Below are 27,385 nucleotides of genomic sequence, written 5' to 3'. Positions count from 1 at the left end.
GTATTTTTGTGTATGTTTCTGTGTGTGTGTTTCTATGTGAGTGTTTTTATGTGTGTGTTTCTGTGTGGTTTTGTGCATGTGTTTCTGTGTGTGAGTATGTGTTTCTATGTGTGTGTATGTGAGATTTTGTGTGAGTGTTTCTATGTGTGTGTTTGTGAGTTACTATGTGTGTGCATTTCTATGTATGTGTGTGTTTTTCTGTGTGTGTATTTCTATGTGTGTATGTTTGTTTTTCTATGTGTGTGTTTCTATATGTGTGTGTAGTTCTATGTGTGTGAGTGTTTCTAAGTGTGTATTTTGTGTATGTGTTTCTGTGTATGAGTATGTGTGTGTATGTGAGATTTTATGTGTGTGAGTTTCTATGTGTGTGTGCATTTCTATGTGTATTTTTGTGCATGTGTTTCTGTGTATGTGTGCATGTGTTTCTGTGTGTGTGTTTCCATGTGTGTGTGTTTGTTTCGGTGTGTGATTTTCTATGTGAGAGTTTCTATGAGTGTGTGTGCTTTTCTATGTATGTGTGTATTTCTATGTGTATGTGTGTGTTTCTATGAGTGGTTTTGTGTATGTGTTTCTGTGTATGAGTATGTGTGTGAGTGTTTCTATGTGTGAGTTTCTATACGTGTGTATTTCGATGTATGTTTTTCTATGTGTGTGTGTTTCTGTGTGTGTTTCTATTTCTATGTGTATGTGTGTGTTTCTGTGTGCTTGTTTCTGTGTGAGTTTCTATTTGTGTGTGCATTTTTATGTGTATTTTTGTGTATGTGTTTCTGTGTGTGTGTGTTTCTATGTGAGTGTTTCTATGTGTGTTTCTGTGTGGTTTTGTGCATGTGTTTCTGTGTATGAGTATGTGTATTTCTATGTGTGTGTATATGACATTTTGTGTGAGTGTTTCTTTGTGTGTGTGTTTGTGAGTTACTATGTGTGCATTTCTATGTATGTGTGTGTTTTTCTGTGTGTTTTTCTATGTGTATGTTTGTGTTTTTCTATGTGTGTGTTTCTTTGTGTGTTTCTGTGTGTGAGTGTGGATTTATGGTGCCATGTAAAGGGCAGAAGTACGTGCAATATGTGTAAACACACATCAGTCTCTAACCTTGTGTGCACATTTTGATGCGTTTCTGCAGCGTTTTTGGACACGAGGAATTGCATCAAATCCGCAGTGTAATACAATACCAATGACAGTCAATGGGAATTTGAGAATTGCTGTGCATATGCTGCAGAAAAATCCGCACGGATTTGCAGCGTTTTATTTTCTGCAGCATGTCAATTCTTTGTGCGGAAAACCAGTGTTTCTGCACCCATTGACTATACATTGAGCATGGCAAATCCGCACATCAAAAAACGTATGACAATCCGCAAGAAATCCGAATCAATTCCGCATGAAATCCGCAAGCATTTTGACCAGCCTTTTTCTGCCAAGAGATGCAGATTTTGTGCTAAATATTCCACAGGCCAATCCGCAACATGTGGACATACCCTAAGGCTATGTTCACATATTGCGTTTGTAATTCGTCTTTGTCTGTGGGCAAAACCTGCTCTCATGGCAGTAAAGAAGCTGCTTGCAAAAATTATTGTCTCTTGTGCATGCTGATAAAGTTTAGTGCCCCACCCAAAAAAACCATGATGCAACGTCCTCAAAGTTTTTGCTTCAAAAACACAGCAAAACCTTATACCTGTGTTTTTTGCAGCATTTTTGCAGTTACACATGGCTTTCTATAGGTGAAAAATGATAAAAGAAGTGACAAGCTGCAATTTGCAAAAACGCAGCAGTCTTCCAAATCAGTCAGGGAAAAAAAAACAAGGTGTGTGCATGATATTTCTGAAATCTCATAGTTTTTGCTGGTACTGTAAAACGCAGCTTAAAATTTTCGTTAAAAAAATGCAGCAAGAACTCAATGTGTCAAAATAGCCTTAACGTATTTTTATGGCAGTCATTAACTCCTTACCTACAATGGAAGTAATATTCCGTCCATGTGACCCTGGACCTAATTCCCATGGACAGAATATTACGTCATAGCGATCAGCGGAGCCCACGTGGTGAGCGCCACTGATCGCGACCGGGTGTCAGCTGATTATCACAGCTGACACCCGGCACAATGTGTCAGGGGCGGTCACTGACCGCCCCCGACACGTTAACTCCTTGCACACCGCAATCAAACACGATCGCGGTGTATTGGGGGTTAAAGGGAAACATCGGCAGGGAGGGGGCTCCCGCCGTGCTTCCCTGAGCCCCCCACAGCAGCACAATGTGCAGCGCTGCTGCGGGGGTCTCTATCCCTGCAGGTCCCCGGAATAAAGATGGCGACGGGGACCTTCAGGGGCCTGCAGGGAGCCGGCTTCCTCAGTCCCTGCAAAGCGCAGGCACGAGGAAGCCAAGTACACTGCCTGTGACAGATTGCTGATCTGTCACAGTGATCTGTGATGTGACAGATCAGCGATCTGTCACGACAGTTATGTCCCCCCTGGGACAATGTAATAAAGTTAAAAAAAAAAGTGTAAAAATAATTTAAAAAAAAAAACGCTAAATAAATAAAAAAATATTCCCTAATAAATTCATTTTTTGGAAATAAAAAAAAAAAAAACAGTAAAAGTACACATATTTGGTATCGCCACGTCCGTAACGACACGCCCTATAAAACTGTCCCATTAGTTAACCCCTTTAGCGAAGCCCTTAAAAAATAAAAAAGAAGCAAAAAATATTGATTTATTATGATACCGCCGAACAAAAAGTGCAATAACGCGCGATCAAAAAGACGCATATAAATATCCATGGTACCGCTGAAAACATCATGTTGTCCCACAAAAAACGAGCTGCCATACAGCATCATCAGCAAAAAAATAAAAAAGTTATAGCGCGCAGAATAAAGCGATGCAAAAATAATTATTTTTTATATAAAAATGTTTTCATTGCATAAAAGCGCCAAAACATAAAAAAGAGACATAAATGAGGTATCGCTGTAACCATACTGACCCGAAGAATAAAACTGCTTTATCAGTTTTATCGCAGGTGGAACGGTGTAAACGCACCCCCCAAAAGAATTTCATGAAACGCTGGTTTTTGTTCATTCTGCGTCCCAAAAATCAGAATAAAAAGCGAACAAAAGATGCCACGTGCCCAAAAATGATACTAATAAAAACGCCAACTCGTCCCGCAAAAAATAAGACCTCACATGACTCAGTGGGTCAAAATATGGAAAAATTATAGCTCTCAATATGTGGTGATGCAAAAACTATTTTTGCAATAAAAAGTGTCTTTTAGCGTGCGACAGCTGCCAAACATAAAAACCGCCATAAATAGTAAATCAAACCTCCCATTATCACCCCCTTAGTTAGGGAAAAATAGTAAAATTAAAAGAAAATGTATTTATTTCCATTTTCCCATTAGGGTTAGGGCTGAGATTAGGGTTAGGGGTGTGTTTGGGTTAGGGTTGGAGTTAGAATTGGGGGTTTCCACTGTTTGTGCACATCAGGGGCTCTCCAAATGCAAAATGGCGTCAGATCTCAATTCCAGCCAATTCTGCGTTGAAAAAGTCAAATGGTGCTCCTTCCCTTCCAAGCTCTGCCATGCGCCCAAACAGTGTTTTACCCCCACATATGGGGTATCAGCCTACTCAAGACAAATTGCAAAACAACTTTTGGGGTCCAATTTCTCCTGTTACTCTTAGGAAAATAAAAAATTGGGGGCAAAAATATCATTTTTGTGGAAAAAAAAGATTTTTTTATTTTCACGCCCGGGCGTTAATAAACTTCTTTGAAGCACTTGGGGGTTCAAAGTGCTCACCACACATCTAGATAAGTTCCGTGGCGGGTCTAGTTTCCAAAATGGGGTCACTTGTGGGGAGTTTCAATAGTTTAGGTACATCAGGGGCTCTCCAAACGCACATGACACCCGCAGACCATTCCATCAAAGTCTGCATTCCAAAACGTCACTTCTTCCCATCCGAGCCCCGACGTGTACCCATACAGTAGTTTTCTCCCACATATGGGGTATCAACGTACTCAGGACAAATTGGACAACAACTTTTGGGGTCCAATTTCTCCTGGTACCCTTGGGAAAATAAAAAAATGGGGACTAAAAGATCATGTTTGTGGAAAAAATACGATTTTTTTTTATTTTCAGCCCGGGAGTTATAAACTTCTGTGAAGCACTGGGGGGTTCAAAGTTCTCACCACACATCTAGATAAGTTCTTTGGGAGGTCTAGTTTCCAAAATGGTGTCATTTGTGGGGGGTTTCCACTGTTTAGGTACATCAGGGGCTTTCCAAACGCGACATGGTGCCCGATCTCAATTCCAGCCAAAAACGTCAAATGGCACTGCTTCCCTTCCAAGCTCTGCCATGCTCCCAAATAGTGGTTTACCCCCACATGTGGAGTATCAGCGTACTCAGGACAAATTGCACAATAACTTTTAGTGTCCTGTTACCCTTGGAAAAATAAGAATTGAGGGTGAAAAGATCATTTTTGTGGAAAAAATATGATTTTTTAATTGTACGGCTGTACGTTATAAACTTCTGTGAAGCCCTTGGGGATTCAAAGTTCTCACCACATATCTAGATAAGTTCCTTGGGGGGTCTAGTTTCCAAAATGGGGTCACTTGTGGGGAGTTTCCACTGTTTAGGTACATCAGAGGCTCTCCAAACGTGACATGGCGTCCGATCTGAATTCCAGCCAATTTTGCATTGAAAAAGTCAAACTGCACTCCTTCCCTTCTGAGCTGTGCCATGAGCCGAAACAGTGGTCCGCCCACATATGAGGTATCAGCGTACTCAGGACAAACTGCACAATAACCTTTGCCTCCAACTTCTCCTGTTACCCTTGGTGAAATAAAAAAAATTGAACCTAAAGTATTATTTTGTGAAAAAAGTTAAATGTTCATTTTTTTTTTTTTAAATATTCAAAAAAATTCCTGTGACGCACCTGAAGGGTTAATAAACTTCTTGAGTGTGGTTTTGAGCACCTTAAGGGGTGCAGGTTTTAGAATGGTGTCACTTTTGTGTATTTTCTATCATATAGACCCCTCAAAGTGGCTTCAAATATGATGTGGTCCGTAAAAATAAAATGGTGTTGCAAAAATGAGAAATCGCTGGTCAACTTTTAACCCTTATAACTTCCTAACAAAAAAAAATTTTAGTTCCAAAATTGTGCTGATGTAAAGTAAACATGTGGGAAATGTTACTTATTAAGTTTTTTGTGTGCCCTCTGTGATTTAAGGGCATAAAAATTCAAAGTTGGAAAATTGTGAAATTTTAAAAATTTTCGCCAAATTTCCGTTTTTTTCACAAATAAATGCAAGTTATATGAATGAAATTTTACCACTAACATAAAGTAAAACATGTCAAGAGAAAATGTCAGAATCACCGGGATCCATGGAAGCGTTTCAGAGTTATTACCTCATAAAGGGACAGTGGTCAGAATTGTAAAAATTGGCCCGGGAGTTAACGTGCAAACCACCCTTGGTAGTGAAGGGGTTAAGGGACCTTAATCCTTAGCGCCGCTCTTTCACAGCAGCGAGGATTAAGTGCATAAGCTCCCCAGAGGCAAAAATCCGGATGACAGCTGCATGTGAGAGATAACACCTTGCGGCATTGTTCCTGACCGTTTTTTAAATGAATTGGGGCCAATTAACCCCTAAAATGCCGCTGTCAATAACGACAGCAGCACATAAGTGGTTAAAAGGGAGTTAAAGACCCCCTTTAACACCATTGGCCCCAGTGATCGTAATCGCAGGTGCCGATAGTTCTCATTGCACCCCAAGGTCATCTGATGACCCCAGGGTACGGTGACATGTTAGATCCAACTATAAACCATTTCGAACAGGCTGTGTCAGTGAGACAGTGACAGGTCTCAGGCACTGCAGTACACGAGTACTGCAATGCATGAGATCAACTATCAAAGTGTCCCACTGAGGTTCTAAGTGAAAAAGTGAAAAAAAGTAAAATAAAATACGAAAAACGTAAAAAAACCCACAAAAGTGCACAAAAATCACGAAAAGCCGATTCATCACAAATTGGTATCACAGCTTCCACAATGGCCTTGAACTATGAAACGGTCACGTTATTTATTTTGTATGGCAAACACCATAAAAAAAAAAATAAAACATGTCAAAAAAAGGGCTTTTTCATCATACTGACCCACAAAAAAGTGAATTAAAAGGGATCAAAAAGTCATATGTAAAAAAAAAAAATGGTAGAAATGAAAATTCCAAACTGTCCTGCAAAAGAAAGCCCAAATATGGCTCATTTTGGAAAAAATAAAAAGTTGCAGTTCTCAGAACATGGCAATGCAAAAACTTTTTTATTTGTGTAAAATATTGTTTTTAGTGTGACAAAGCATAAAAAAAAATATAAATCTGGTGTAGCTATAATTGGTCTTAATCACTTTTACTACATGGTGAGCCGTGCAAAGAGAAAAAATATAAAGACATTAACTGAATTGCTGGTTTTTGTTCATTGTGTCTGAAAAATCGGAATAAAAAATATCAAACAATGTTATATATCCCAAAATGGTATAAAAAATATCTGCAACCCTTCACACAAAAAATAAGCCCTTAGGGCTCATACTCACTTGCCAGAGACTCGCATGAAAACCCGGCACTGGGACTGGAGCGTGCGGCTGCATAGAAATACACGTAGCCTCACGCTCCGGTCCAAGTGCCAGTGGCAGTGCCAGGTTTTCATGCTAGTGTGGCGCCCCTGAGGCTCAGTCGCCACAGAGGTACTGCACCTTCTCCTAAGGTGTAGTGCTCCACCAACTAGGTAAGTTGGGAACTCCTTTCCACACTCCAACACCTGCATCCCACACACAGGATAGTTCAGTAGGTCCACATAGCAGCTCCAGGCTGGGGGTAGCAGATCACCCTTCGTGGAACCCTGCTTCGTAACACGAGATGTGCTGGGAGGTGGGTGGAGTTAGTATAAAAGAAGGGGAAGGATAGGGATTGACAGGTCAGTCTCACCGGCGGGTGAGGGAGAGAGAAGTGAGTCTGTCAGGAGGACAGAGGAGGAAGACAGTCAGTCAGGAGAGTCTGAGGACTGGTCTGAAGAGAGAGAGAAGGAGAGCGACGTAGAACTGCAACCTAAGCTTCCATAAGAGAGAGAAAGAACAGTGCGGAACGAAGGAGTAGGAGAACAGAGAGGAGTTGTGGGTTGGAAGAGGAACCCTGCCTATAGGTTCTCAGCGCAAGGCCGGGGCCTGGTCCCCGATGTTGTATGGACACTTATGGTTCTGCAGCAGACACCGGTGGAGTAGTTGGCTGTAAATGCACTACTCCCATCCAAGACTTGGGACACAACAGCATCTGAATAGAGAGCCGGGACTCAGGAGAAGGGAGTCCCCGAAGTAGGCTACAGCTGTCTGTCATACAAGTAAAGACTAGGAACACCTAGAGAGAGGCATTCCAGGGTAACTAAGTACTGGAATGCTTCGCCCCAAAAGGCGCATTGGCGGAGTCGTTCAGGAAAGGCACATGTTGGAGGAGTGTTGGAGAGGAGAAGCCTGACTTGCCCGGGAGGTTGATTGAGTCTCTACCCCGGAGGACACAGCACGGAGGCAGGCACCAGTGGGTACCACAAACTGTGAGTAAAGCTTTGAAACTGCAAGCCCTGGTGTCCTCCATTCTTTCGCCGCTAACACCTTCAGCACTGCTACATCTGGGTACCAGCATCTGTACCTTTCTGGGCCTCTCCTCATCCATTGCACCTACACTGCCCTGGGACTACAGCTCCACCTGTGGGGAGCTACACCATCTTTGCTGCACCACACCATCAGTCCCAGTGGATCTGCATGCAGCGTTGGCTCAACATCTTACTTGCCAAACACCATGGGTGGCGTCACGAACTATCCATATAAACTATATTACAAACATCACCGCCATTGATATTGGGCGCTGCTGTGACCCATCTCCCCTGACACCGGCCCGGTACCGAGTACCCCACGGCCCTGGGTGGAGCGGGGGGCGACCCACTAGAGACCCTCGCAAGTGAGTATGAACCCTTATATAGATAAAGTCATTTAATCACTTTTACCACACGCGAAAGAATAAAAATAAGAACTATTCTTGTACTGCTGTCCATATGTTCAGTCCACATTTATCCTGCACTCTCCACACAGCATTTATGTCGGGGTTTCCGCATAAATTCCAAAAATTGCCATTCAGATGAAACCCCCGACTCACTGTAATGAGGCAGATGGAGTGTCTCATCATTTCAGACTTTTTTTTTACTGCACAAGTGTGGGCAACCACAGATCTGTGCACATCTAATAAGATGGATACCAATGGAACACACGCTAAACGAAGTCCACATTGTCTCCGTCTGCCTCATTTTGTGATTGGTTCCGTTCGGGGTTTTTATCTGAATTGCATTTTTATGGGTTTTACACGGAAACCCCGATGTAAGTGCTCAGCGTAAGACACAAAAATGTAATCCCAGCCTTATACTAAAAAGCTATAAAAAAATATTATGTACCCCAAAATATGACCAATAAAAGCTCTAACTCAGCCCTCACTCAGGCTAGCCGTCAGGTGTCATGATCACTTCAACCCATTTCCGACATTCACTGTACATGTACGGCGTAAGTCAGGAGCAAGTGTATGATGTTAGCTCACAGGCTAAGACCGCACTATACCCGGCAGATAACTCATAAGTTATCTGCTGGGTAAAATGCGGGCTCAGTCCAGTTGTAGGTGTTGTCCAGGTTTTTGCTAAAAGTCTCTCATCGTCAAATTGCTTGTACTGCTTCATCAGAGTTCTATGTGACTGCAGACCTCTGAATCCTCACAGCGTGCAACACGTGCTGTAAGGATTTTCCACTGTTGACTTTGAGGGTGTGTGCACACGCTGCGGATTGATCCGCGCGGATTTTGCAAAATCCGCAGGTAAATCTGCAGGTCAAAAGACCTGCGGTTTATCTGCAGATTAGCCTGTGGTTTTGCCCTGCGGTTTAACACCTCTATAATGGAGGAGATGATAAACCACAGCGGAATCCGCAGAAAGAATTGAAATGTCAATTCTTTCTGCGGATTAGAAACCGCAGCAAATCCGCGCGGAAAAATCCGCACCGTCTGCACTGCGGTTTCCATTTCCCATAGGATATTATGGTACTGTACACCGCAGCAGAAACTGCTGCGGATCCGCAGGGCCAAAACCGCTGCGAATCCGCAGCAGAATCCACAGCGTGTGGACACACCCCGAGAGTGAGAGGTCATGTGACCACAAGTATGTGAATTCTATCTTTCCAGCCACATTCCAACTAGATGTGTTTTGAGCAATACTTCGCACATCTCGTCTAAATGTGGCCAAAAGTATGAAAATCGCCTACTTGTGGTGACATGACTGCTCACTCTCACCATCAACAGTGGAGAGTCCTTACAGCAGGTGATGAATGCTGTGAGGATTCAGAAGTCTGCAGTGACAGAGTGTCTGCACACTTTTAGTAAATTACTGGACAACCCCTTTAACAATGTACCGGTGTAGGGGTGCGTCATTCTAAGCTCCTATCGGCTGCCCTGTGATGTGCAGGAAGCCCTGGGTCAGTTGAAGACCCCCATACATGTTATCACAGAGCTCTGTTGAAGCTCAGCTGCGTCTTGGCTTCAAAATGGACCTTTGCTATATAGAGCAATACTGAGGTATTACAGTATATTGCACAAGTGATCACACAATCACAGGTTCAATGAGAACATAGTAGTGCTTGGCCAAACAGTCTTATATGCCAGCTGTCTAATGTTTTTGGGGGAATTTTACCCCATAAATTTTACCAAGCTTGAACGACATCCCCTATTACAGGGTAGGGAAAAATTTGCCGATTGTTGGATGTCCTCCCACTGAGGTTCCCACTGATCCTGAAAATAGCGCTCTGAAGAGACCTGTGTGAATGGAGATGAGCTTGAGCATATGCAACTGCACTCCATCAGTTTCCAATAGCAGTGTAGGAGATCAGCGAGTTCTGCAATAGCCTCTTTCTAGCACTTCCAGTAAGGATAAATGGAGTGGAGGTGCGCATGGTCAACCTTTGCACCCTTCTAACAGGGCCCTACAAAACCCTACAAGATCAATGAAGACCCCCCAGCATTTGGAAAGATATTCCCTATTCTGCGGATAGGTAAACTTGGTACAACACCTTTCATACTTTCTGAGTTACAATAAACACCATCACTCCAGCTGAATATAGCATAGGCCCCCATGCACATTAGATGGTAGTTGGCCGAGCGATGCTTTCACCAAACAGCCATCTCATCCAACTCTCCCATAAATAAAGCCACCAGTTAACATGATCTCTGGGAGAACAATAAGTCAGTAACTCCCCAAAGAAGGAGGGCTACCTGAAGCAGTCTACCTAAAAAAAAACTCTGTGTGTGCAAAACCTTATATTCACCATCTCAGCAAACAGTATCACACTTGAAATTTGAGTTAACACCAAGCTATTATTCATATGAAAAGTCTGCATTGTGCATGCACTCACCCATAAATGTACACTTTACATACTTATCAAAGGGGGGTTTGTCCAGCACCTAGATATTGCTGACGTATCCTGATCATTTGGATAAATCATCCATATCAGAAGGTTTGGAGGTCTGACACCCCATGTTCAGCTGTACGCAGGTCTCTATGCGGCCAGAAGTGAAGCAGATCACAGATCCATACACGGTGTAGGGTTCCTGTCATGTACAAAGTTGCAGCTCATGTATTCTAAGTATGGGGTCGCCAATGAAAATTGTTCCACAGGGCACCATTCAGCCTAAGGCTAGCCCTGCATCTGTTCAATACTTTCTCCCTGTGTTATTTTTCATTATTACACATAACTTAATCTATGGACAACTATGCTTTGATTTCTTTGCTTGTGCAGAGTGGATAGGTTATTATCGACATCTGGTGAAAATTTCATGCCAATAGCAACGTTAGAAAAATTGGTGATGTGTTCAATACTTTTTTCACCCGCTGTATTTACATTCATATTAGTGGGATATTTAAGCATCTATGATGTATACACAATTAGCTTGTTTTTATTTGCATTGTTAAAATAAAATTAGCCTTGTAATCCTCCTTAATAGTAAAATCAGTAATTAGAATAGGCTCTGAGTACCTAGCACTTTATAATTGTTTGTTTTTATAACCCTCTCTTTTGGATTTGATAATGTGCCTAGGAACTTTTCAATTGAGAGCGAAAAAACAGAGACAAGAAAACAAGTTTGTATTTCTCAAGTTGTCCATGACCAGGCAGAAGAAATTGGTAATGACTTATTACTGACCTCCAGTCATGTAGGAACTGTCGAAGAACATATGGAGACACTTAAGATTCTCATATACACGGGGGATATAAGTGGAGGAGGCACCGATGCCAATGTTTTCATCGTTTTATTTTCTGATAATGGAAATTCATTTGGACCTGTCCAACTAAAACAACCACTGGGAGATATCAAACCCTTTCAAAACGGGAAGGTAAGAGAAAAAATGTTCTACATAAAAATGTTGTGTTTTTCTTTTAGGCTTATGGGAGATACATACACTAAGAACACAGTCATGTAGGGCTTTAGATCATGTTCTTGTGGAGAGAAAATGCACATTACCATCATCTCTAATTTTCCACTAGAGTTGAGCGAATTTGTTCGGATTCGGTTCCGAATACGATCAGAATCGAATTTTGTTTTTGCAATATTCGTCGAACACAGCCGAACGTCATTAGAGTCGATGGGAGTAGTAATTACCGAATATGTTCGGAACCGATCATAAGGCAAACATTCGGCATGAATAGTGTTTGAATATGGCTCAAATATGTCAAAATCAGATTTGGGGACAAAATCCGAACAAATTCGCTCATCTCTATTTACCACTACCTGTCTAATCAAAGGATTAAGGTTCATATCTCTACAATTCCAGATATCTATTTGGGAATTACAGTACTTCCCGACTTTGTACTGACCCCTTTGACCTTGATAATGTCCTCCTCTAGTAACTCTTGAAACTAGCAGAGCTGACCTGGGTCTCATAGCTGCTCTACTATCCCGGGCAGACATATGGTGATCGTGTGATGTTTCTGTTCACTACACTACATAAAGCAACAATCATTGAGCACTAGGTAATAGGACAAAAAATGGTGAGAAATTTTCCCCAGCTCTCCATGACAGCTGTCAATCCAACATGTTCCACTAGATAACAGGAGCTTCAATTCTGCACCACAAATTTACAATGATGCGGGATTTAAGCCCATTAGTGACCAAGCTCCATAATTTACAGCTTTTGGTCATTATCAAATTAAATAATTTAGTAGCTAATTCTTAAATAGGAGCATCACTCTAAGGTTTAAATTATTAATACCATTCATGTACTGTCCTGGTCACACTTACGGTAAATCCCAAGTGTTATTCCTCCATTCCTCCAAGCAAATCATTGGTTTTTAATTCAATCCCCCACGCCCTAGATCCTAGGTGTTCAACGTTTTGTATGTTTACCCTGGATAGTGCTCAGTATGCCTATAGAGTTTATTTGCCATGTCCCATGCTAAATTTACATGGACAGTTAATCAACGTGGTAGTTTATCAACTACTAGTTCCATCAATTTATCATGTGAGACTCGGCCATATATTTCAATTAGTGTGCAAAAAAAACTTACACAATCCATATGGCCTCTATGTTTAATTTACCCATTTTAAAAATGATGTAGGAAACTGCATTTGGCCTTGTATTATTTTTTTTATTTGCAGACGTAAAAAAAATGGATGGCAAACATGGTCATATGGATGATACACATGGGCCACTATATGGATCAAAAAAACTTCTGGGTTATTGGACAAGAAACAGATAATTTTTCACATGCACATAAATTCGGCTGGTTTCACATGACCATACTAAAACTCAGGCTGTGTCTGCAGTTCCGTGTGCCTGTCAACATAGCGTACGAGCCAGAGAGCTGCCTCCTACTGACATCCACAAGCCTGGTTCGGAATACAGACCAGAGTACTGCGTGATGTCACTTGTTCACACAAACCATTGTTCTTTATGAAAAATTGCTTGTGTGCATCAACAGATTATTATTGGATCGGTGTGCTGTCCATTGAACAGATGAATAACACACTGACAATATACTGTATACTCATCTGAACAAGTTCTTATCCTGTGCTTTAAATAGATATTGCAAATGTGTGATAATATTCTTGTAGATAATGTAATGTAATTAATTTTAGCAAGGGTTGTTGCTAGAGTTGAGCGAAACAGGTCGGCCAGATTCATAAGTCATCGACTTATGGCAAAGTCGGGTTTCGCCGACCGAAACCCGACCACAGCGTGAAGTCGGCCATGCAGTCGGCAAAACGAGCGCCAAAGTCGGATTTCCCAGAATGCTTGCATGTGACTTTTTTCAGCCACTGAGCAAGGACGTACACTGTGGGCAATGAGATGACATGTGCAGCATCCGGGGAGAGAGAGAGAGTTTTTGCGCACTTTAGAAAAACGGTCCGGCATGTAGGCGTGTTTACTGTCCTCCACTCCCTGCCGACTTTGCTTCCCCATTGACTTGCATTGAGTTTCGTGTTTCAATCGGACCTTCGACTTTTCCCAATAGTCGGCCGATTTCGTTCCACTCGACTTTTGAGAAAGTCAGATTTCATGAAACCCGACTCAACCATAAAAAAGGCAAAGTCGCTCATCTCTAGTCGTTGCCATGCATAAAAATATTGAGAAATTCTGTACTAGAAACAATTAATGCAATTAAAGTTATTGACAATAAAACAGCTTCTCATTGCTAACATTTAGAGTTGTCTATACAACCCACTCTTCCTGCAAGTTAGGGAAACTTGTGGAAGTGTTTTGGCAACATCAGTCTTCAGGAGCATACAGTTCTCTAGCAAGCAGGAGGCAGGGGATTGATGATTGACAGTGGTATTGTCCCACATTTGGCCTGAACTTTGAGTCCTTCGATGTTGCAAGTAGAGGCAGTGTTGTCTATGCAGCATCAGAGGAGTATAGCGATATTGATGCTGGCTGGATTGAGTGGAGATTTCAAGCTCAGTAGAATAACGCTTATAATGACTGCACTCCTTACTTAGGAGACCGGATAGACCGCAGCAGTGTCATTGGCAGTAGTGCTGGACTACCGGCCAGGACCGGCAGGCGAGGGGAGATCAGGAAAGTCGCATCAAGGCAAAATTGTCATGCAATGGGGTAGTCGGAGATCAAGGTGGGGTCAATAACAAGAGATATACTAATACAGCAGGATATACAACAGAACCAGAAGCAAAGCTATAACTGTCTGCTGAGGGCTATAATAGCAAGGAATCCTGCCCCTGGCCCCAGCAGATAACTAACTGAAGTTGACCACTGAAGTGCCAGAACAAAACAGAAAAATGCAAAGGACACAATTAAGCAGGGCTAGGTAGTAGCTGAGCAACGCTTGCTCTGCCCATCTACAATCACGGCCATAACGCTGTGCCACCTAGTGGACGTGGCAGGAGCGTGTTCATACACAGATGTTACAAGCAATATCCGGGAAACTGGGCAATAAGTAAACAATTAAGATACAATTCCTTCCGTTCCTGCAAATATGATTATTAAAAAAAAGAAAGTCAATGTAATGTTTTATTTGTACTGTAGGTTGATGTTTAACAAGTGAGATTTGCAGCTGAAAAGTTTAAGTTAAGCCCAAACTTGCATATGAAAATAACAATTTTGCACACTTAAAGAGGATAGATAGTACAAATTAGTCTTTTAGAATTTTTGAAAGCATAAACTGTGCATTAAAAGTAGGAATATCTACGAGCTTTACAGCAAATGGTATCACACTGCGACCAGATCTTTTACTCCAACCAGATTTTTTCTTTAGTTGTATCATCCTGACTTTACAAGCCAGACTGTGCAGACGTAGACAACATATTCTGGCCGGGATTTCCTAGACTGTACTCGCGAGTCGCTAATTAGAGTCTAGTATTTTGAGCGGATATAGCAAACACATGAAGCTTAATAGAGAAATCACACACAGGGAAATAATTTGTATCTGCATTTTGTTACTTTCTCCCCATTCAGAATATTTTGCATTTATAGTTCACAGTTGGTAAAATTTATTTGCCCATTAAAAGTACTTGATCCCTCTCAATAATTATTTCTGCTAGCATGCATTAGGAAATTGAAGATAGAATAAATGCGATTATATGAGGACAATCACTGACGTTTGCCTCTTGCTGCTCTGCGTTTTGTTCTCATTGACACGTTTTCATGAAATAAAGTGGCTCATGGAAATAATGTTTCAAGATTACTGATTTTCTTTGTTATTCATAGATTTTTTTGATAATTATCAGACTGTAATTGCTCTATATTATTTTTGTATTGCTGCCACAGCTGCAATCTTTGGAACAGATGAGCAAATCTTTTGAAATTCGAATTTTCCATATTTGTCGCTTTTTTTTTTTTTTTTTTTTTTAAAATGATCATTTCACAGTAAATCAAGTAAATGCGAATCACAATCTTTGAATAGATTCCAATTGCCCATAAAAGACATGTGCAAAACGCTGATGTGTCCTAGGACTGTATTTAACCCCTGTCAACCACTTTATTGCTAACAGAGCCTTAGTACTGTCCCAGTGACCTCAATATACATGACTATTGATAAATGCTGGATGATAACCAATGCTAACTAATAGTCTATTTTATAACATACAGCATTGATAGTCCCAATCATTAGAAAGTATATCACAGGGCTTGTCAGGTGTAAGCATGGCACTTCAAAGCTGCAGGTAGGTGCCGAACCCCAGACAAGGACTTCTTACTCTATGTCTGTGTTACTGCTCAGGTTCAGCAGCCTAATAAAGCTTGTTGAATGGCTGCAGCACAGCCAATCAACTACCTTTAAGGCTGTGGGCACTTCCGGCCCCATCACAGCTATGCCAAGTAATAGCATTTCCTTTGTGTATTGTAACAACACAAAAAAAAAACAGAGAAAAAGGGGCAAATTGAGCATAATTTCACAGAAAACACCAAAAATGAGCCAGACAAAATTATTGTTGGCACCCTCAGCTTAATATTTGTTTGCACACCATTTGGAATAAATAACTGCAATCATTTGCTTCCTATAACCATCATCAAGTTTCTTACACCTCTCAACTGGAATTTTTGACCACTCTACTTTTGAAGTCTGTTCCATGTCTCTCATATTTGAAGGTGCCTTCTCCCAAAAGCAATTTTAAGATCTCTCTATAGGTGTTCAATGGGATTTAGATCCGGACTACTTGCTGGACAAGCATAGTGTCATGTCCGCCATGTCTGTCATGTCTGCCCTGTCTGTTTTCTCTCAAGAACTCCTGGAGCGATGTGCATGCGCATATCTTGTCTGCTATCCTGCTCGTTCCCTAGAGCAGTGTGCACACTCACCTCATGTCTGAGCTGCAGGATGCCTGCGTTTCTGCTCTGTCTTCTGTGATCTTCTTGTCATGTCTAGAATCTCTGATCAGGTGTCCCTGTCTGGATCCTGCACTGTCTGGTTCTGCAATCATCTCGTCATGTCTGGAACGCTGATTATGTGACCTTTCCTAGGATCCTGCACTGTCTGGTTTGGTAATCATCTCGTCATGTCTAGAACTCTGATCATGTGACCTGTCTAGGTTTCAGCACTGATTCTGCAGTCTCGTCATGTCTGGAACTCCGATCATGTGACTACGCTTTGTTATCCTGTGGATCTGAACCCGGAAGTGCTCCCCTGGTCCTGACCTGGAAGAGGAGGTGCTATGCCCTATATCAGGCCGCCCCTGCCTATGCTCAGGGCCTGAGTATTGTGTTGTGTCCCTGCATAGCTGCTTGGTCTGTGGGGCGCTCCCTCTATTCTGTGCCCTTGCACTCTGCTCTGTCCTGCATCTCTGCAGACGCTCCGTGCTTCTATTCCGTCTCTGGTCTTGTGTCTTGTCTAGTGTTTGTCCTTTGTGCCATGTTTTGTTCCTGCTCTGCTTTGCCTTGTAGTCCTTGTTTGCTCTGACTCTCTTCCGTGTTTCTTTCCATGTTTCCTGTCTCACTCTGCTTTGTGGCTTCAGGTACCCTGCCTCTGTCTCTGGCGTGTCCTTACACGTGCAGGCCTCCGTCTCTGTACCCTTCCCTGACGTGTCCTTACACGTGCAGGTCTCCGTCTCTGTACCCTGCCCTGACGTGTCTCCGTACACGTGCAGGCCTTCGTCTCTGTCCCTGTCGAGTCTCTACACGTGCAGGCCTCCGCTCTCAACCTCTCCCTGGCGTGTCTCTACACGTGCAGGCCTCGCTCTGTACCCTGTCTAGTCCCAAGGTCCTTCATTGGCCCGGCTCTGGGCTTCGGCCTACGCTCCGCAGCTAGACTGTGCCTGTCCCTGGCATGCTCTCCGCATGTGCAGGTCTCTGCCTCGTTCTTTGTCTTGTCCCTGTTGTTTCGTGCGCTCTTGCACATTTCGTACTAGGCTTTTCCATGCTGTCTCGCATGTGGCTCTGTCCTGTACCCTTTGCCTAGCCCTGCCTTGTGGCTCCGTGCCTCCATGCACATGCCTGGTCACCTGTGCCCCAGCCATGCCCCGTCCAGTGCTATAGTGGTCTGGTTGCGTGGCCCCGCAGCAGTGCCGCCTCTATTCGTGCCCGCTTGCAACTGCCATCGTCGGTACCACCTGCCGTTGCTCCCAGCCGTGGTCTCTGTGCTTCCTTGCACTCATGCTGGTTCTCGCACTGTGCCTTTTCGTGCTACTCTTGCACAAAGCCTTTGTCTCTTTTGCTCTTCTCTGACCCCTAGTTCACCTGCCGGATTCCATAACCTGCCGACCGCTGCCAGAGGTCTGGACCTAGATGACTGCAACCTCATGTCCGGAGCTGATGTCCATAGCCAGATACCTGGACCCCGTCGGTCGATGCCAGCATTTGGATTCCGATGCCACCGTACTCTGTGCCTCTCCCTGGCATACCCCTTGGCATGCGCAGGCCACCGTCCTGTGAACCTGACCCGTCCCTGGCATGCCCCTTGGCATGCGCAGGCAACCGTCCTGTGAACCTGACCTGTCCCTGGCATGCCCCTTGGCATGCGCAGGTCTCTGTTCTGTGAACCTGATCCTGGCGTGTCCGTTGACACGCACCATGTCACTAACTCTATCTTGTTTCCTTGCATGGAACCCTGGCTGACTTCTGGATGTCCGGATCCTGCCGATCATCCTCTGAGCTACAGACCCTGATTGATCGTGGACTGTTGTCCGGAGTCCGATGTCCGCATACCATCTGCACGTTCCATGCTTGGACCTCGGCGTGCCATTGCACGCACCCTGTTCCACGAACTCTGTGTGTTCACGTTTGCTCCTGTTGCACCCTGAAGAGTTCCTCAAGTCTTGGACCTCGGTGTGCTCTTGCACGCACCTTGCCTTATGCTCTGTGTGTCCACGTTTTGCACCTGTTGTACCTGAAGTCTTCCTTAATGAAGTTTCTTTGAATTAATGACTCATCTTGCCTTGTCTTGTTTCCCTGAGCCGGCCGTCTGGTCCAGCTGCCGTGGTGGCTCACCCCCTTGGTCTTGCCCCTGACACTCCCTGTATAGGGGGTGGTTCTCATTAGGTCAGCTCGCCCTAGGTGGGTGGGTGCCACGGCCCAGAGGGTCCACTCTTTCTAAGAAGAACGACTCAGCGTAAGCTGACACTCGTTACACATAGCTTTTCGATACACCAAAAATGCAATTGAGTGTCATGCTCAGCAGTATGATCGAGGGGCCCTTTGGTTCATTTCCTGCACCTCGCAGCGATGTTTGATCATTATGGCCAAAGTCATCAACCTATATATGAGGTCAATATATGCAAGCTCGCAACCCGCATCAACAGTCCTCATACTTGCGAGTCTTATCACTAAAATTAAAAGCAAAGCCGCAAAAATAATAAAAACTCCTCCAAAAATTCAAGAATGAGCACAGCAAAAAGGGCAGCAGTGTTTATCTGTCCAGGTCTCCGAACTAATGCGCTATCATGCAGCAAACCCATGTAGTAAAGATGGCGGCAACACAGGTACATAGAAGTGGTGAGACAACCACTCAAAAACTACCAACTCATGGAAGGGGGTGACTGCTTGTGTGAGAATTAAGTTGGCACACAAGCACCTGCTTCATTGACACACAATCAGGGATATCTGACAGTTTGTCTGGAGTATTTGTCTAACGTCGGGATCACACTACCATGTGTGATGCGAGAAACTCGCACGAGTCTCTCGCATCAACACCCGGTACTGCTGCCGACACTCAGACCAGAGGTGCAGCTGCATGTATTTCTTTGCAGCCTCAGCTCCGGTCCTGAGTGCTGGCGGTAGCGCCGGGTGTTGATGCGAGAGACTAGTGCGAGTTTCTCGCATCACACACAGTTGTGTGATCCCGGCCTAATGCTTTGGGGCTTTCTCTTCCAATCTCTGATGCTGAGCTGTGAACCCCGAGGTCATCTCTCTAGGTTGTAAAACCCTAAAATGGCTCATGCTTTCTCTGCATTAGCTTTTATTGTACTGTAGTTCTGATAATCCCTCTTGATTGGCTATGCTATGCCATGTAATGTTATAGCTGTAAGGGGGAAGCCTCACTTTGCCACGCTTGAGGTCATATGGGCCTTCTCTGGCTTGTTCAATTTTCTGCAATCTGTAAGATGGCAAGATTCATAAGCATGAAATCACAAATTGTTTTACCATAGTTTAACATTTACTGAAATTCAAAATGAATTTGATTTGCATTGAATTGATTTGCTAATCGCTAAGAACAGGTGGAAAATAGAAAAGACTTCATAAAATAGCATGTAATAGAAAATAGAGAGTGTTTAGATCTGGCAAGCACAGCTAATAGGTATCGGGGTTCTACTTGTTAGAACACTAACATCTTTTAAAGGGAACCGTCACCAATTTTGTCATAAATCAGCTAAAATGTTCACCTTATTCGGTGCCTGTGCTGCATTATAAAAATGGTTATATAACCCCCCGACTCCATCCAAAAACCTTTTGAAGTTCTCATGCGCTGGTTATATAACTAGATGACTCACCCTGTATACCCCCAAAAAATGTTAAAGTTCTCTCGTGCTGTATGCTAATCCTGTCAGTCTGGTCCGATGGGCATCCAGTCTGTGCTCTCTATCCCTTCTCCCGCTTGCTGCTCATCGTCCTCCTGCCTTGATTGACATGGCTGATGCCTCATGCATTATTCACATTGTCAGGCAAAATGTTACTACTGTGCAGAGAAATCACGCCTTTCGCCTGCGCATTATGTTTTGTCCTACTGCGCACATGTGCACTTATGTTTTTGGCTATGCCCACAGTAGGGCAGGCGTGAGCTGTGAATTCTCTGCACGGGCACGAGATTATATCTGGCAATGTGGATGATGCAGGAGATGTCGTCCATGTCAATCAAGGCAGTCGGATGGTGAGCAGCAGCTAGGAGGATTAATACAGAGCACAGAATGGACACTCATTGAACCGGACCGCTGCATTATATGACATTATATGAATACTGTGAATTAACACATCAAAGCTCAGATATTTACAGTCTAGATTGTAAATCTATCATGACTTTCTGATTGTTGCACATCACATATTTTACATTTTCTGTAAACAGGTTGATACATTTATAATCACTGCAAAGAATCTAGGAAGAATCTCACAGATTGAAATAAGCCATGATGGAAAAGGATTAGGTGAGTTTTCTTTGTGTTCTAATGCATATACCGAATGATTACATTGTAAAATATGCGACCACTCGTATCATCACCATATCAATATAGTACTGGTCAGAAGTTTGGACACACCTGTTCACCTGTTGTACTTACTGGAACATTGCAGATTCTGACTGAAGGTACCAAGCCACAAAGCAACAGATAAGGAAACGAGTCGTGAAATAAACCAGAATATGTGTTAAACCTTGGATTCCCTTCACTCTAATGAATTCTTTATAATGTCAACATTTTCTAGACCAACTTTATCTCATTGTCCCCTGGAATAGCTTTCCAACATTCTTGAGTGAGTTTACATCAGGTACGGAGAACTTGTTGGATGCTTTACCTTTACTATGCAATCCAAGTCTTCCCAAACTATCATCATGTCATCTGACGCTGCAATCCATCCTTCTTCTTAGTCACATAACCCTTACAAGTACAAACCAAATGGGATTGCAAGTTGGGTAAGTGTGCCTTGAATTTGGAATTAGTATTGTGAGGAAAGAGGGAGACACAAGCGCAATATAGGGTCTTATCCCACAAATAAAGTAAGCGGTTTGACGAAAAACTGCTCACCTGGTAGTAGGTATTTAAAGCATGCATAGATAAGGGCTGCCACAGATCCACAAGTCGGTCACCGACTATCTGAAACAGAACTCTGCAAAGGAATACGTGGATTTCGTCCGCGCTGCCCAAATGATGAAATTCCAGAAGGGTATTAAAGTTTGACAGTGGTTTATTTATTAGATTTCTGTGTGTACTTAATTCACCACCTATGTATGCTTCATGTGGTATTTCCTGAATAGGTTGCAAAAACCTTGAAACGCGTAGAATAAACCACTGTCTAACTTTAATAACCTTCTGGAATTTCATCATTTGGGCAGCGCGGCCGAAAACCACGTATTCCTTTGCAGAGTTTTGAATTTGGAATAAATCACCAAAATTGCCCCAGTAAAGCACTCCCATACTAAACACACCTCCCCCTCCATGCTGCACAGTGGGCAGTAAACAAGTAGAAACCATTGGTTCACTTTTTCTGACATGGCGGTTGGTACCAAAAATCTAAAAATTTTAAGTCATCATACCACAGTATAGATTTCAAATGATCTAATGTCCAGTCTTAGAGTTGATTGTGCCAAACAAATCTCTTCAATTTGTTTGTGGCCCTTGGCAGTGTTTGGCACAATGATGGACTGTTATTTCTATTTACTTAGTTGAGTGGTTCTCGCCATATTCTGGCTTAGAACAGTTGAGGAATAGGGCTCACACTGTAGGAAACTGAAACTATTTACCAACACTGACTCTGAAAAACAAACCTGATAGTCACAAACCTGATAGTTTCTGAAAGTTGGCGAGTCCACAAATGAACTCTTGGGAAAAAATGGAAACGGTCATGTGTAGGCATCAGGATTCCAAATCGTATTTTATTAATACCAATGCATTTCTGCCCCGGACCTGTGCCCTTCCCATGGTATAAAAACAAATATGCAGTGTGCAGGGTACAACAACTTGAGGCTTTAAATAGGAAAAGTTTTTGTATCTTACACAATTGGTTTTTATACCTTGAAAAAGGTGCCGATCCGGCACAGAAATGCGTTGGTATTAATAAACTATTTTGAATATCAAGGGTCTTCATTCCTCCAGTGCAGCCCAGCTTAGCATGTCAGTTTACACTTTTGCCATTATACATCGGGGGGGGGGCACAGCACCATGGGGCAGCAGCAGCGACTTTCCATGCTTTTATAGGTGTTGTGCTTAAATACAAGACCTTCAGGTGAGTGCTACCATCGCTTATACTTATCTTTTACAAACAGCAGTGCCCTATTCTGTGTGCACATCTGTCCATCTGCAGAGCTTCAGAAATGAATTTTTGGCATTGGAGAATACCAAAACGAAGGAATAACATTTTCATCAAAGTAAAAGAGGGTTAATTTCAGGAAGTTAAGGTTCAACACAAATTCTGGTTTGCTTCACACGTGTTTCTAAAAGCCTTGTTTCCATATATGTTTCTGATTTTGCTGCTTTCAGTCAGAATCTGGAAATTCTAATAAAAACAAGGAAAACCATTGCATAAACCAGTGTACCCAAAATTTGGTCTTGGACTGTACAGTATGTATTTGAATAGTGTTAGTTAGTGTATGTTTCCACATTCAGGATTACATTAGGATTTGCTGCGGATTGGACGCTGCATACAGCTTCAGTGTTAAATCCGCAGCATCCAGATGTTACAGCATAGTGGAAGGGATTTTATGAAATCCCATCTCCATTATGCGTACAAAGACGCAGGTGACACACCCGAAATTACGGACATGTGGCGCATCTTTCCAGATCGCAGCATGTCCATTTATCTTGCAGAGACGCTCCATCTCCGCAATATAAATAACCCAGTCTATGGATAGGATGCGGCGATTCCGCATGTGTTCAATGAGCACATGCGGTATCACCGCGCGTACAACAGGGGGCAGCGCTTTGGGTGGAGCGGGGTTTCCGCTGCTTCCAAAGCGCTGTGTACGCAGCGTGGAAACGTACCCTTAGGGTTATGGTTTATTCACAATCATCATTAGGAAAGGCCAGGTGCTGCAAATTTCCCAGCTTTATAAAAACCCAGCCTCCTCTAGCCTTGTGCCAAAAAACGCAGCCATGGGTTCATCTAAGCAGCTTTCCAGCACTCTGAAAATGTAAATGATGGAGGCCCACAAAGCAGGAGAAGATAGAAGAAGATAGCAAAGCATTTTCATGTTGCCATTCATATTTAATATATCATATTAAACAAAAAGGAGAGAGCCCCATATTAGATCCCTCTCTAATTTCACAGCCATCTGGTAATTCTGCATTGTACTCAGCCACAACACTGTCAGAATTATACCATCTTGATTTGGAATACTTTGCAAACCAACTCTGAGTCTATGGCCTTAATTCTTTATTAGAACTTCAGATTTCAGTGCAAGAAGTTGCGAAATCAGTAAGAGACAGGAAAGAGCCCACCAAATTCAAGAATCGCGTTAGCCATTTCGATGAATTTGACGCAAAAATGGCAATTAATACCACAACACAAAAAAGGAAAATAACTCAAACTATGAATTGGGATGTAAATATATCAATAGTAACAGCAGTCTCAATAACAGCTAGGAGTAAAAAAAAAAGTGCACCATCCAAAATGCGTCAAAGATCGTACGTGCATTTTTGATGTTTTCATGTTGCGTGAGGCTTAATAAAGGATAGAGGTTTGAAACAGACAACATTTTTTTCTTAACTTGGAGCAAATACAGATTGGTAGAAATGTAAAATCTAAAGAGAAGTATTCCATGAATGGCAGAATAACCTAATGTGAACTCATCTTCTGGCAGAAAAGGGTAGAACTCATTGTAACTTCCTACATTATTTACGCTCAGTGTCACAAAAGGTGAACTGCACATTCAGAGACTCCAGCTAATCCTAGACAAATGGGCGAGCTTAGAAGGGAAATCATTTTCCTAATAAGCTTTAAGGTAGAGATCCCTCAGGCGCAGCCAGTTGGACGCAGCGAAGCGAGCAAAGCTATTTACTGGGACAGAAAATTATCTGCAATCAAAGAAAGCATTGCCAGCAATAATCGAGTACCTGTTAATTCTGTTAATCAGTAAAATAGCACAAAGTTATACAACACACAAAAACTAAGGAAAACAATACTTCTATAGATATCTGATTGCTTTTGTTATTATTATTTGTTATTCTTTGTATTAACTTTCAGTACTGGATCCTCATTTACTTTAGTTGTATTACTTGTGTATTGAAATATTTGCAAATTCACATTCAGTTTCCAAAATGTAACATTATACATTTTAATCCAGGTGTATTGTAGGCATCACTGCACACAAATGCTTAAAATATTGATTTATGGGTAAGTTCACACCGGTTTTTGAGCGAGATCGCTCCAGAAAAAGCGCTCAGAGATGCTTAAAAGAATCTTATTATTCATATCTAAGGAAAATCAACTTGGCGTTTATACGGTCAGTCTCTTGAGTGTCTCTTATATGCTTCAAGTTTTCAAAAACACGCGGTGGGAGAAAAGAAGTGGATGTCACTTCTTTGAAGCGTCTGATGGAATATGCTACAGACTAGTCAATAACCAATCAAAGACCTGCAAAAAATGCTTTAGAAACTCTTCAAAAGCTTTAGGAAACTTTCTCCAAAAACAACGTAAGGGTATGTGCACACCGAGTCTTTTTGCTAACATTTTATAACGGAAAATGAGCAGAGAGTTCAAGTTCTCGAGTTTTGCATTTTTTTAGGAGGACTTGGAAAATTTCCTCTGTGTCTGCTCCAAAAACGCTACAAAAAAAACTGAGTTCTTATTCCTCAAAGATGGAAGTTTCTGGGTTTTTTTCAAGTGGAAACTACATTAAGAGACACTCCTATTATGGGGAATATTTTTGTGGATTTTTTCATTTCTTGAACTGCGTTTTACTGAAGAAGTGGTTTTATAGAGTTTTCTTAAGCATTTGGAGGAGCTGCTTCAACAAAGTAAAATGCACTTTCTTTTGTTCCACCAGCCCTTTTCGAAAACCTAAAGCAGAAATAAAACACGCAAAACCCATAATATATGAACCACAAACTGGTTTCACAATAGAATTAACAGGAAGGACTTTTCAAGTGTTGTCAAGCGATTTTTTTTTAGGCAATTTTTAAAGATGACCTGCTCGAAAAACCTCCATTTGCACATATTTTATAAGATAACTAATGAAGGACATTTTATCAATTACCTTGTAACTTTCATTTAAAGGGATTTTCCTACGAACTACAGGTTATTTTAATTAATCGATCTTGGAATAATAATAATTTCCACAATTGGATGTGTTTAAATAAAATGTTCCTGTGCTGGGATAATCTTATAAATGTGCCCCTGCTGTGTACTGTGTAATGGCTGTGTCTGACCGTACAGGAACATGGTCTGGTCATACCACATCTCCTGGGCTGGGGAGGAAGGAAAAGAGTGTACAGACATTAAAACACGGGATGACAGCTGATTCTTTTTGTGAAGTAAAACATTTCACTGCCTGTTTTTTAAACAATGTTTTACCTCACAGAAAGAATAATTTGTGATCCAGTGCTGTAATGTCTCTATAGTCTTTTCCTTCCTCCCCTCCCCAGGAGATGTGGTATGATCAGACCATGTTCCTGTATGGTCAGACACGGCCATTACACAGTACACAGCAGGGGCACATTTATAAGATTATCTCAGCACAGGAACATTTTGTTTAAACATGTCCAATTGTGGAACTTATTATTATTCCAAGATCTATTGATTACAAATAACTTTTGTGTGTGAGAAAAACCCTTTAAGTAGGACTGTTTAGGCAAATACATGAGTTTAATTACATATCATTTTGCTGAGCAGGTAATGGTTGGTTCCTGGAAAAGGTGGAGATTGTAACAGAATCTACAAACGAAACAGCACTGTTTTCTTGCAACAGGTAAATCATAATCCATTCCCTGTTTATGTATCTTGTTTTCTTATATTGAATATTAAGGGTATGTGCACATGTTGCGTATTTATGTGTGGATTTTTCCACGCGGAATCCGCAGAATCCGCAGGTCAAAATGACTGCGTTTTACCTGCGGATTTACTGCGGATTTCGCCTGCGTTTTTACACGATTTCGCCTGCGATTCCTATAATGGAATAGGTGTAAAAACGCTGAGGAATCCGCACAAAGAATTGACATGCTGCAGAAAATAAACCGCTGCTTTTCTGCATCATGTGCACAGCGGTTTCTGATTTCCATAGGATAACATGGCACTGTACATTCCTTGGAAAACTGCTGCAGATCCGCAGGGCCAAATCCGCTGTGGATCCGCAGACGAATCCGCAATGTGTGCACACACCCTTAGAAGTGTACAGTCTAATAACAGCCAAAGCAGACTATGCATTTATAAAGCAATACACAATACAAAAAAAGTGGTTTACAGGAACTATTTCAAGTGTATTCTTTAGTTAATCAATTTTATGACTTGCAAAATACCATAAAGTAAAAAGATGAATGGAAGATCTCTTAAAATATGATGAAGCAGTATTATAATTGTACAGTGCCAGGAGCAGATTAGTGGCGGTGGAGCGTCTATGACTAGTGGGTGTGTCCAGATGTTTTCAACTAGTCACACTAGTGTCTTATCCCCCTGATGATGCTGGGATGGATACTTAATAAGCAATAGTCATGTACCGGCTGTCCATCATCACATAGGTTCCCATGTTAGAAGAAATAAAAGTAGACGTTTAACATAACATAGTATTTTAGCAAAAATAAAACTTATCAATCAGCCAAAATTTTTATATTAACCTAGCCTTTTTTACTGGATGTTATGAAATTGTATTGAATTGCTAAAAGCCATTTGTATAACTTAGGGTGGTTTCACATTAGCGCTTTTTAAGCGCACGCACGGCCGGGGGTAGCTCCGCCCCCGAGCCGGCTCTCTGCCCGGCGTGCCCGCCCCTTGCTTGTATCGCCGCCTCCTAGCGCACAGCGGCGCCTGCGATCGGCGCACCCTATCTTTAGCATAGGGTGCGCAGGCCGTGCGCTAGTTGCGCTTTGACCTGCGCTGCGCACTTTTGACGGTGCGCCGTGCGCGCCAAAATCAAACTTTTCGGATTTTGGCGCGCACGGCGCACCGTCAAAAGTGCGCAGCGCAGGTCAAAGCGCAACTAGCGCACGGCCTGCGCACCCTATGCTAAAGATAGGGTGCGCCGATCGCAGGCACCGCTGTGCGCT

At 42.4% G+C, this 27,385-nt stretch overlaps 1 protein-coding gene across 1 annotated transcript in view; it reads left to right on the top strand.

Moving 5' to 3' along the window:
• The window catches only part of RP1 (RP1 axonemal microtubule associated), a 742,035-nt gene that overhangs the window by 694,994 nt on the left and 19,656 nt on the right, over window positions 1-27,385 (top strand). Inside the window, exons 55-57 of the mRNA XM_073583994.1 lie at window positions 11,141-11,435; window positions 20,545-20,623; window positions 26,019-26,094. Coding sequence (XP_073440095.1) covers window positions 11,141-11,435; window positions 20,545-20,623; window positions 26,019-26,094 — 450 coding nt within the window. The remainder of the gene's footprint in view (window positions 1-11,140; window positions 11,436-20,544; window positions 20,624-26,018; window positions 26,095-27,385) is intronic.

This window comes from Dendrobates tinctorius, unplaced genomic scaffold, assembly GCF_039654945.1.
Source record: "Dendrobates tinctorius isolate UK_male_01 unplaced genomic scaffold, ASM3965494v1 ptg000082l, whole genome shotgun sequence".
Classification (NCBI taxonomy): domain Eukaryota; kingdom Metazoa; phylum Chordata; class Amphibia; order Anura; family Dendrobatidae; genus Dendrobates; species Dendrobates tinctorius.
This window is presented reverse-complemented; position numbering and strand designations above follow the sequence as displayed.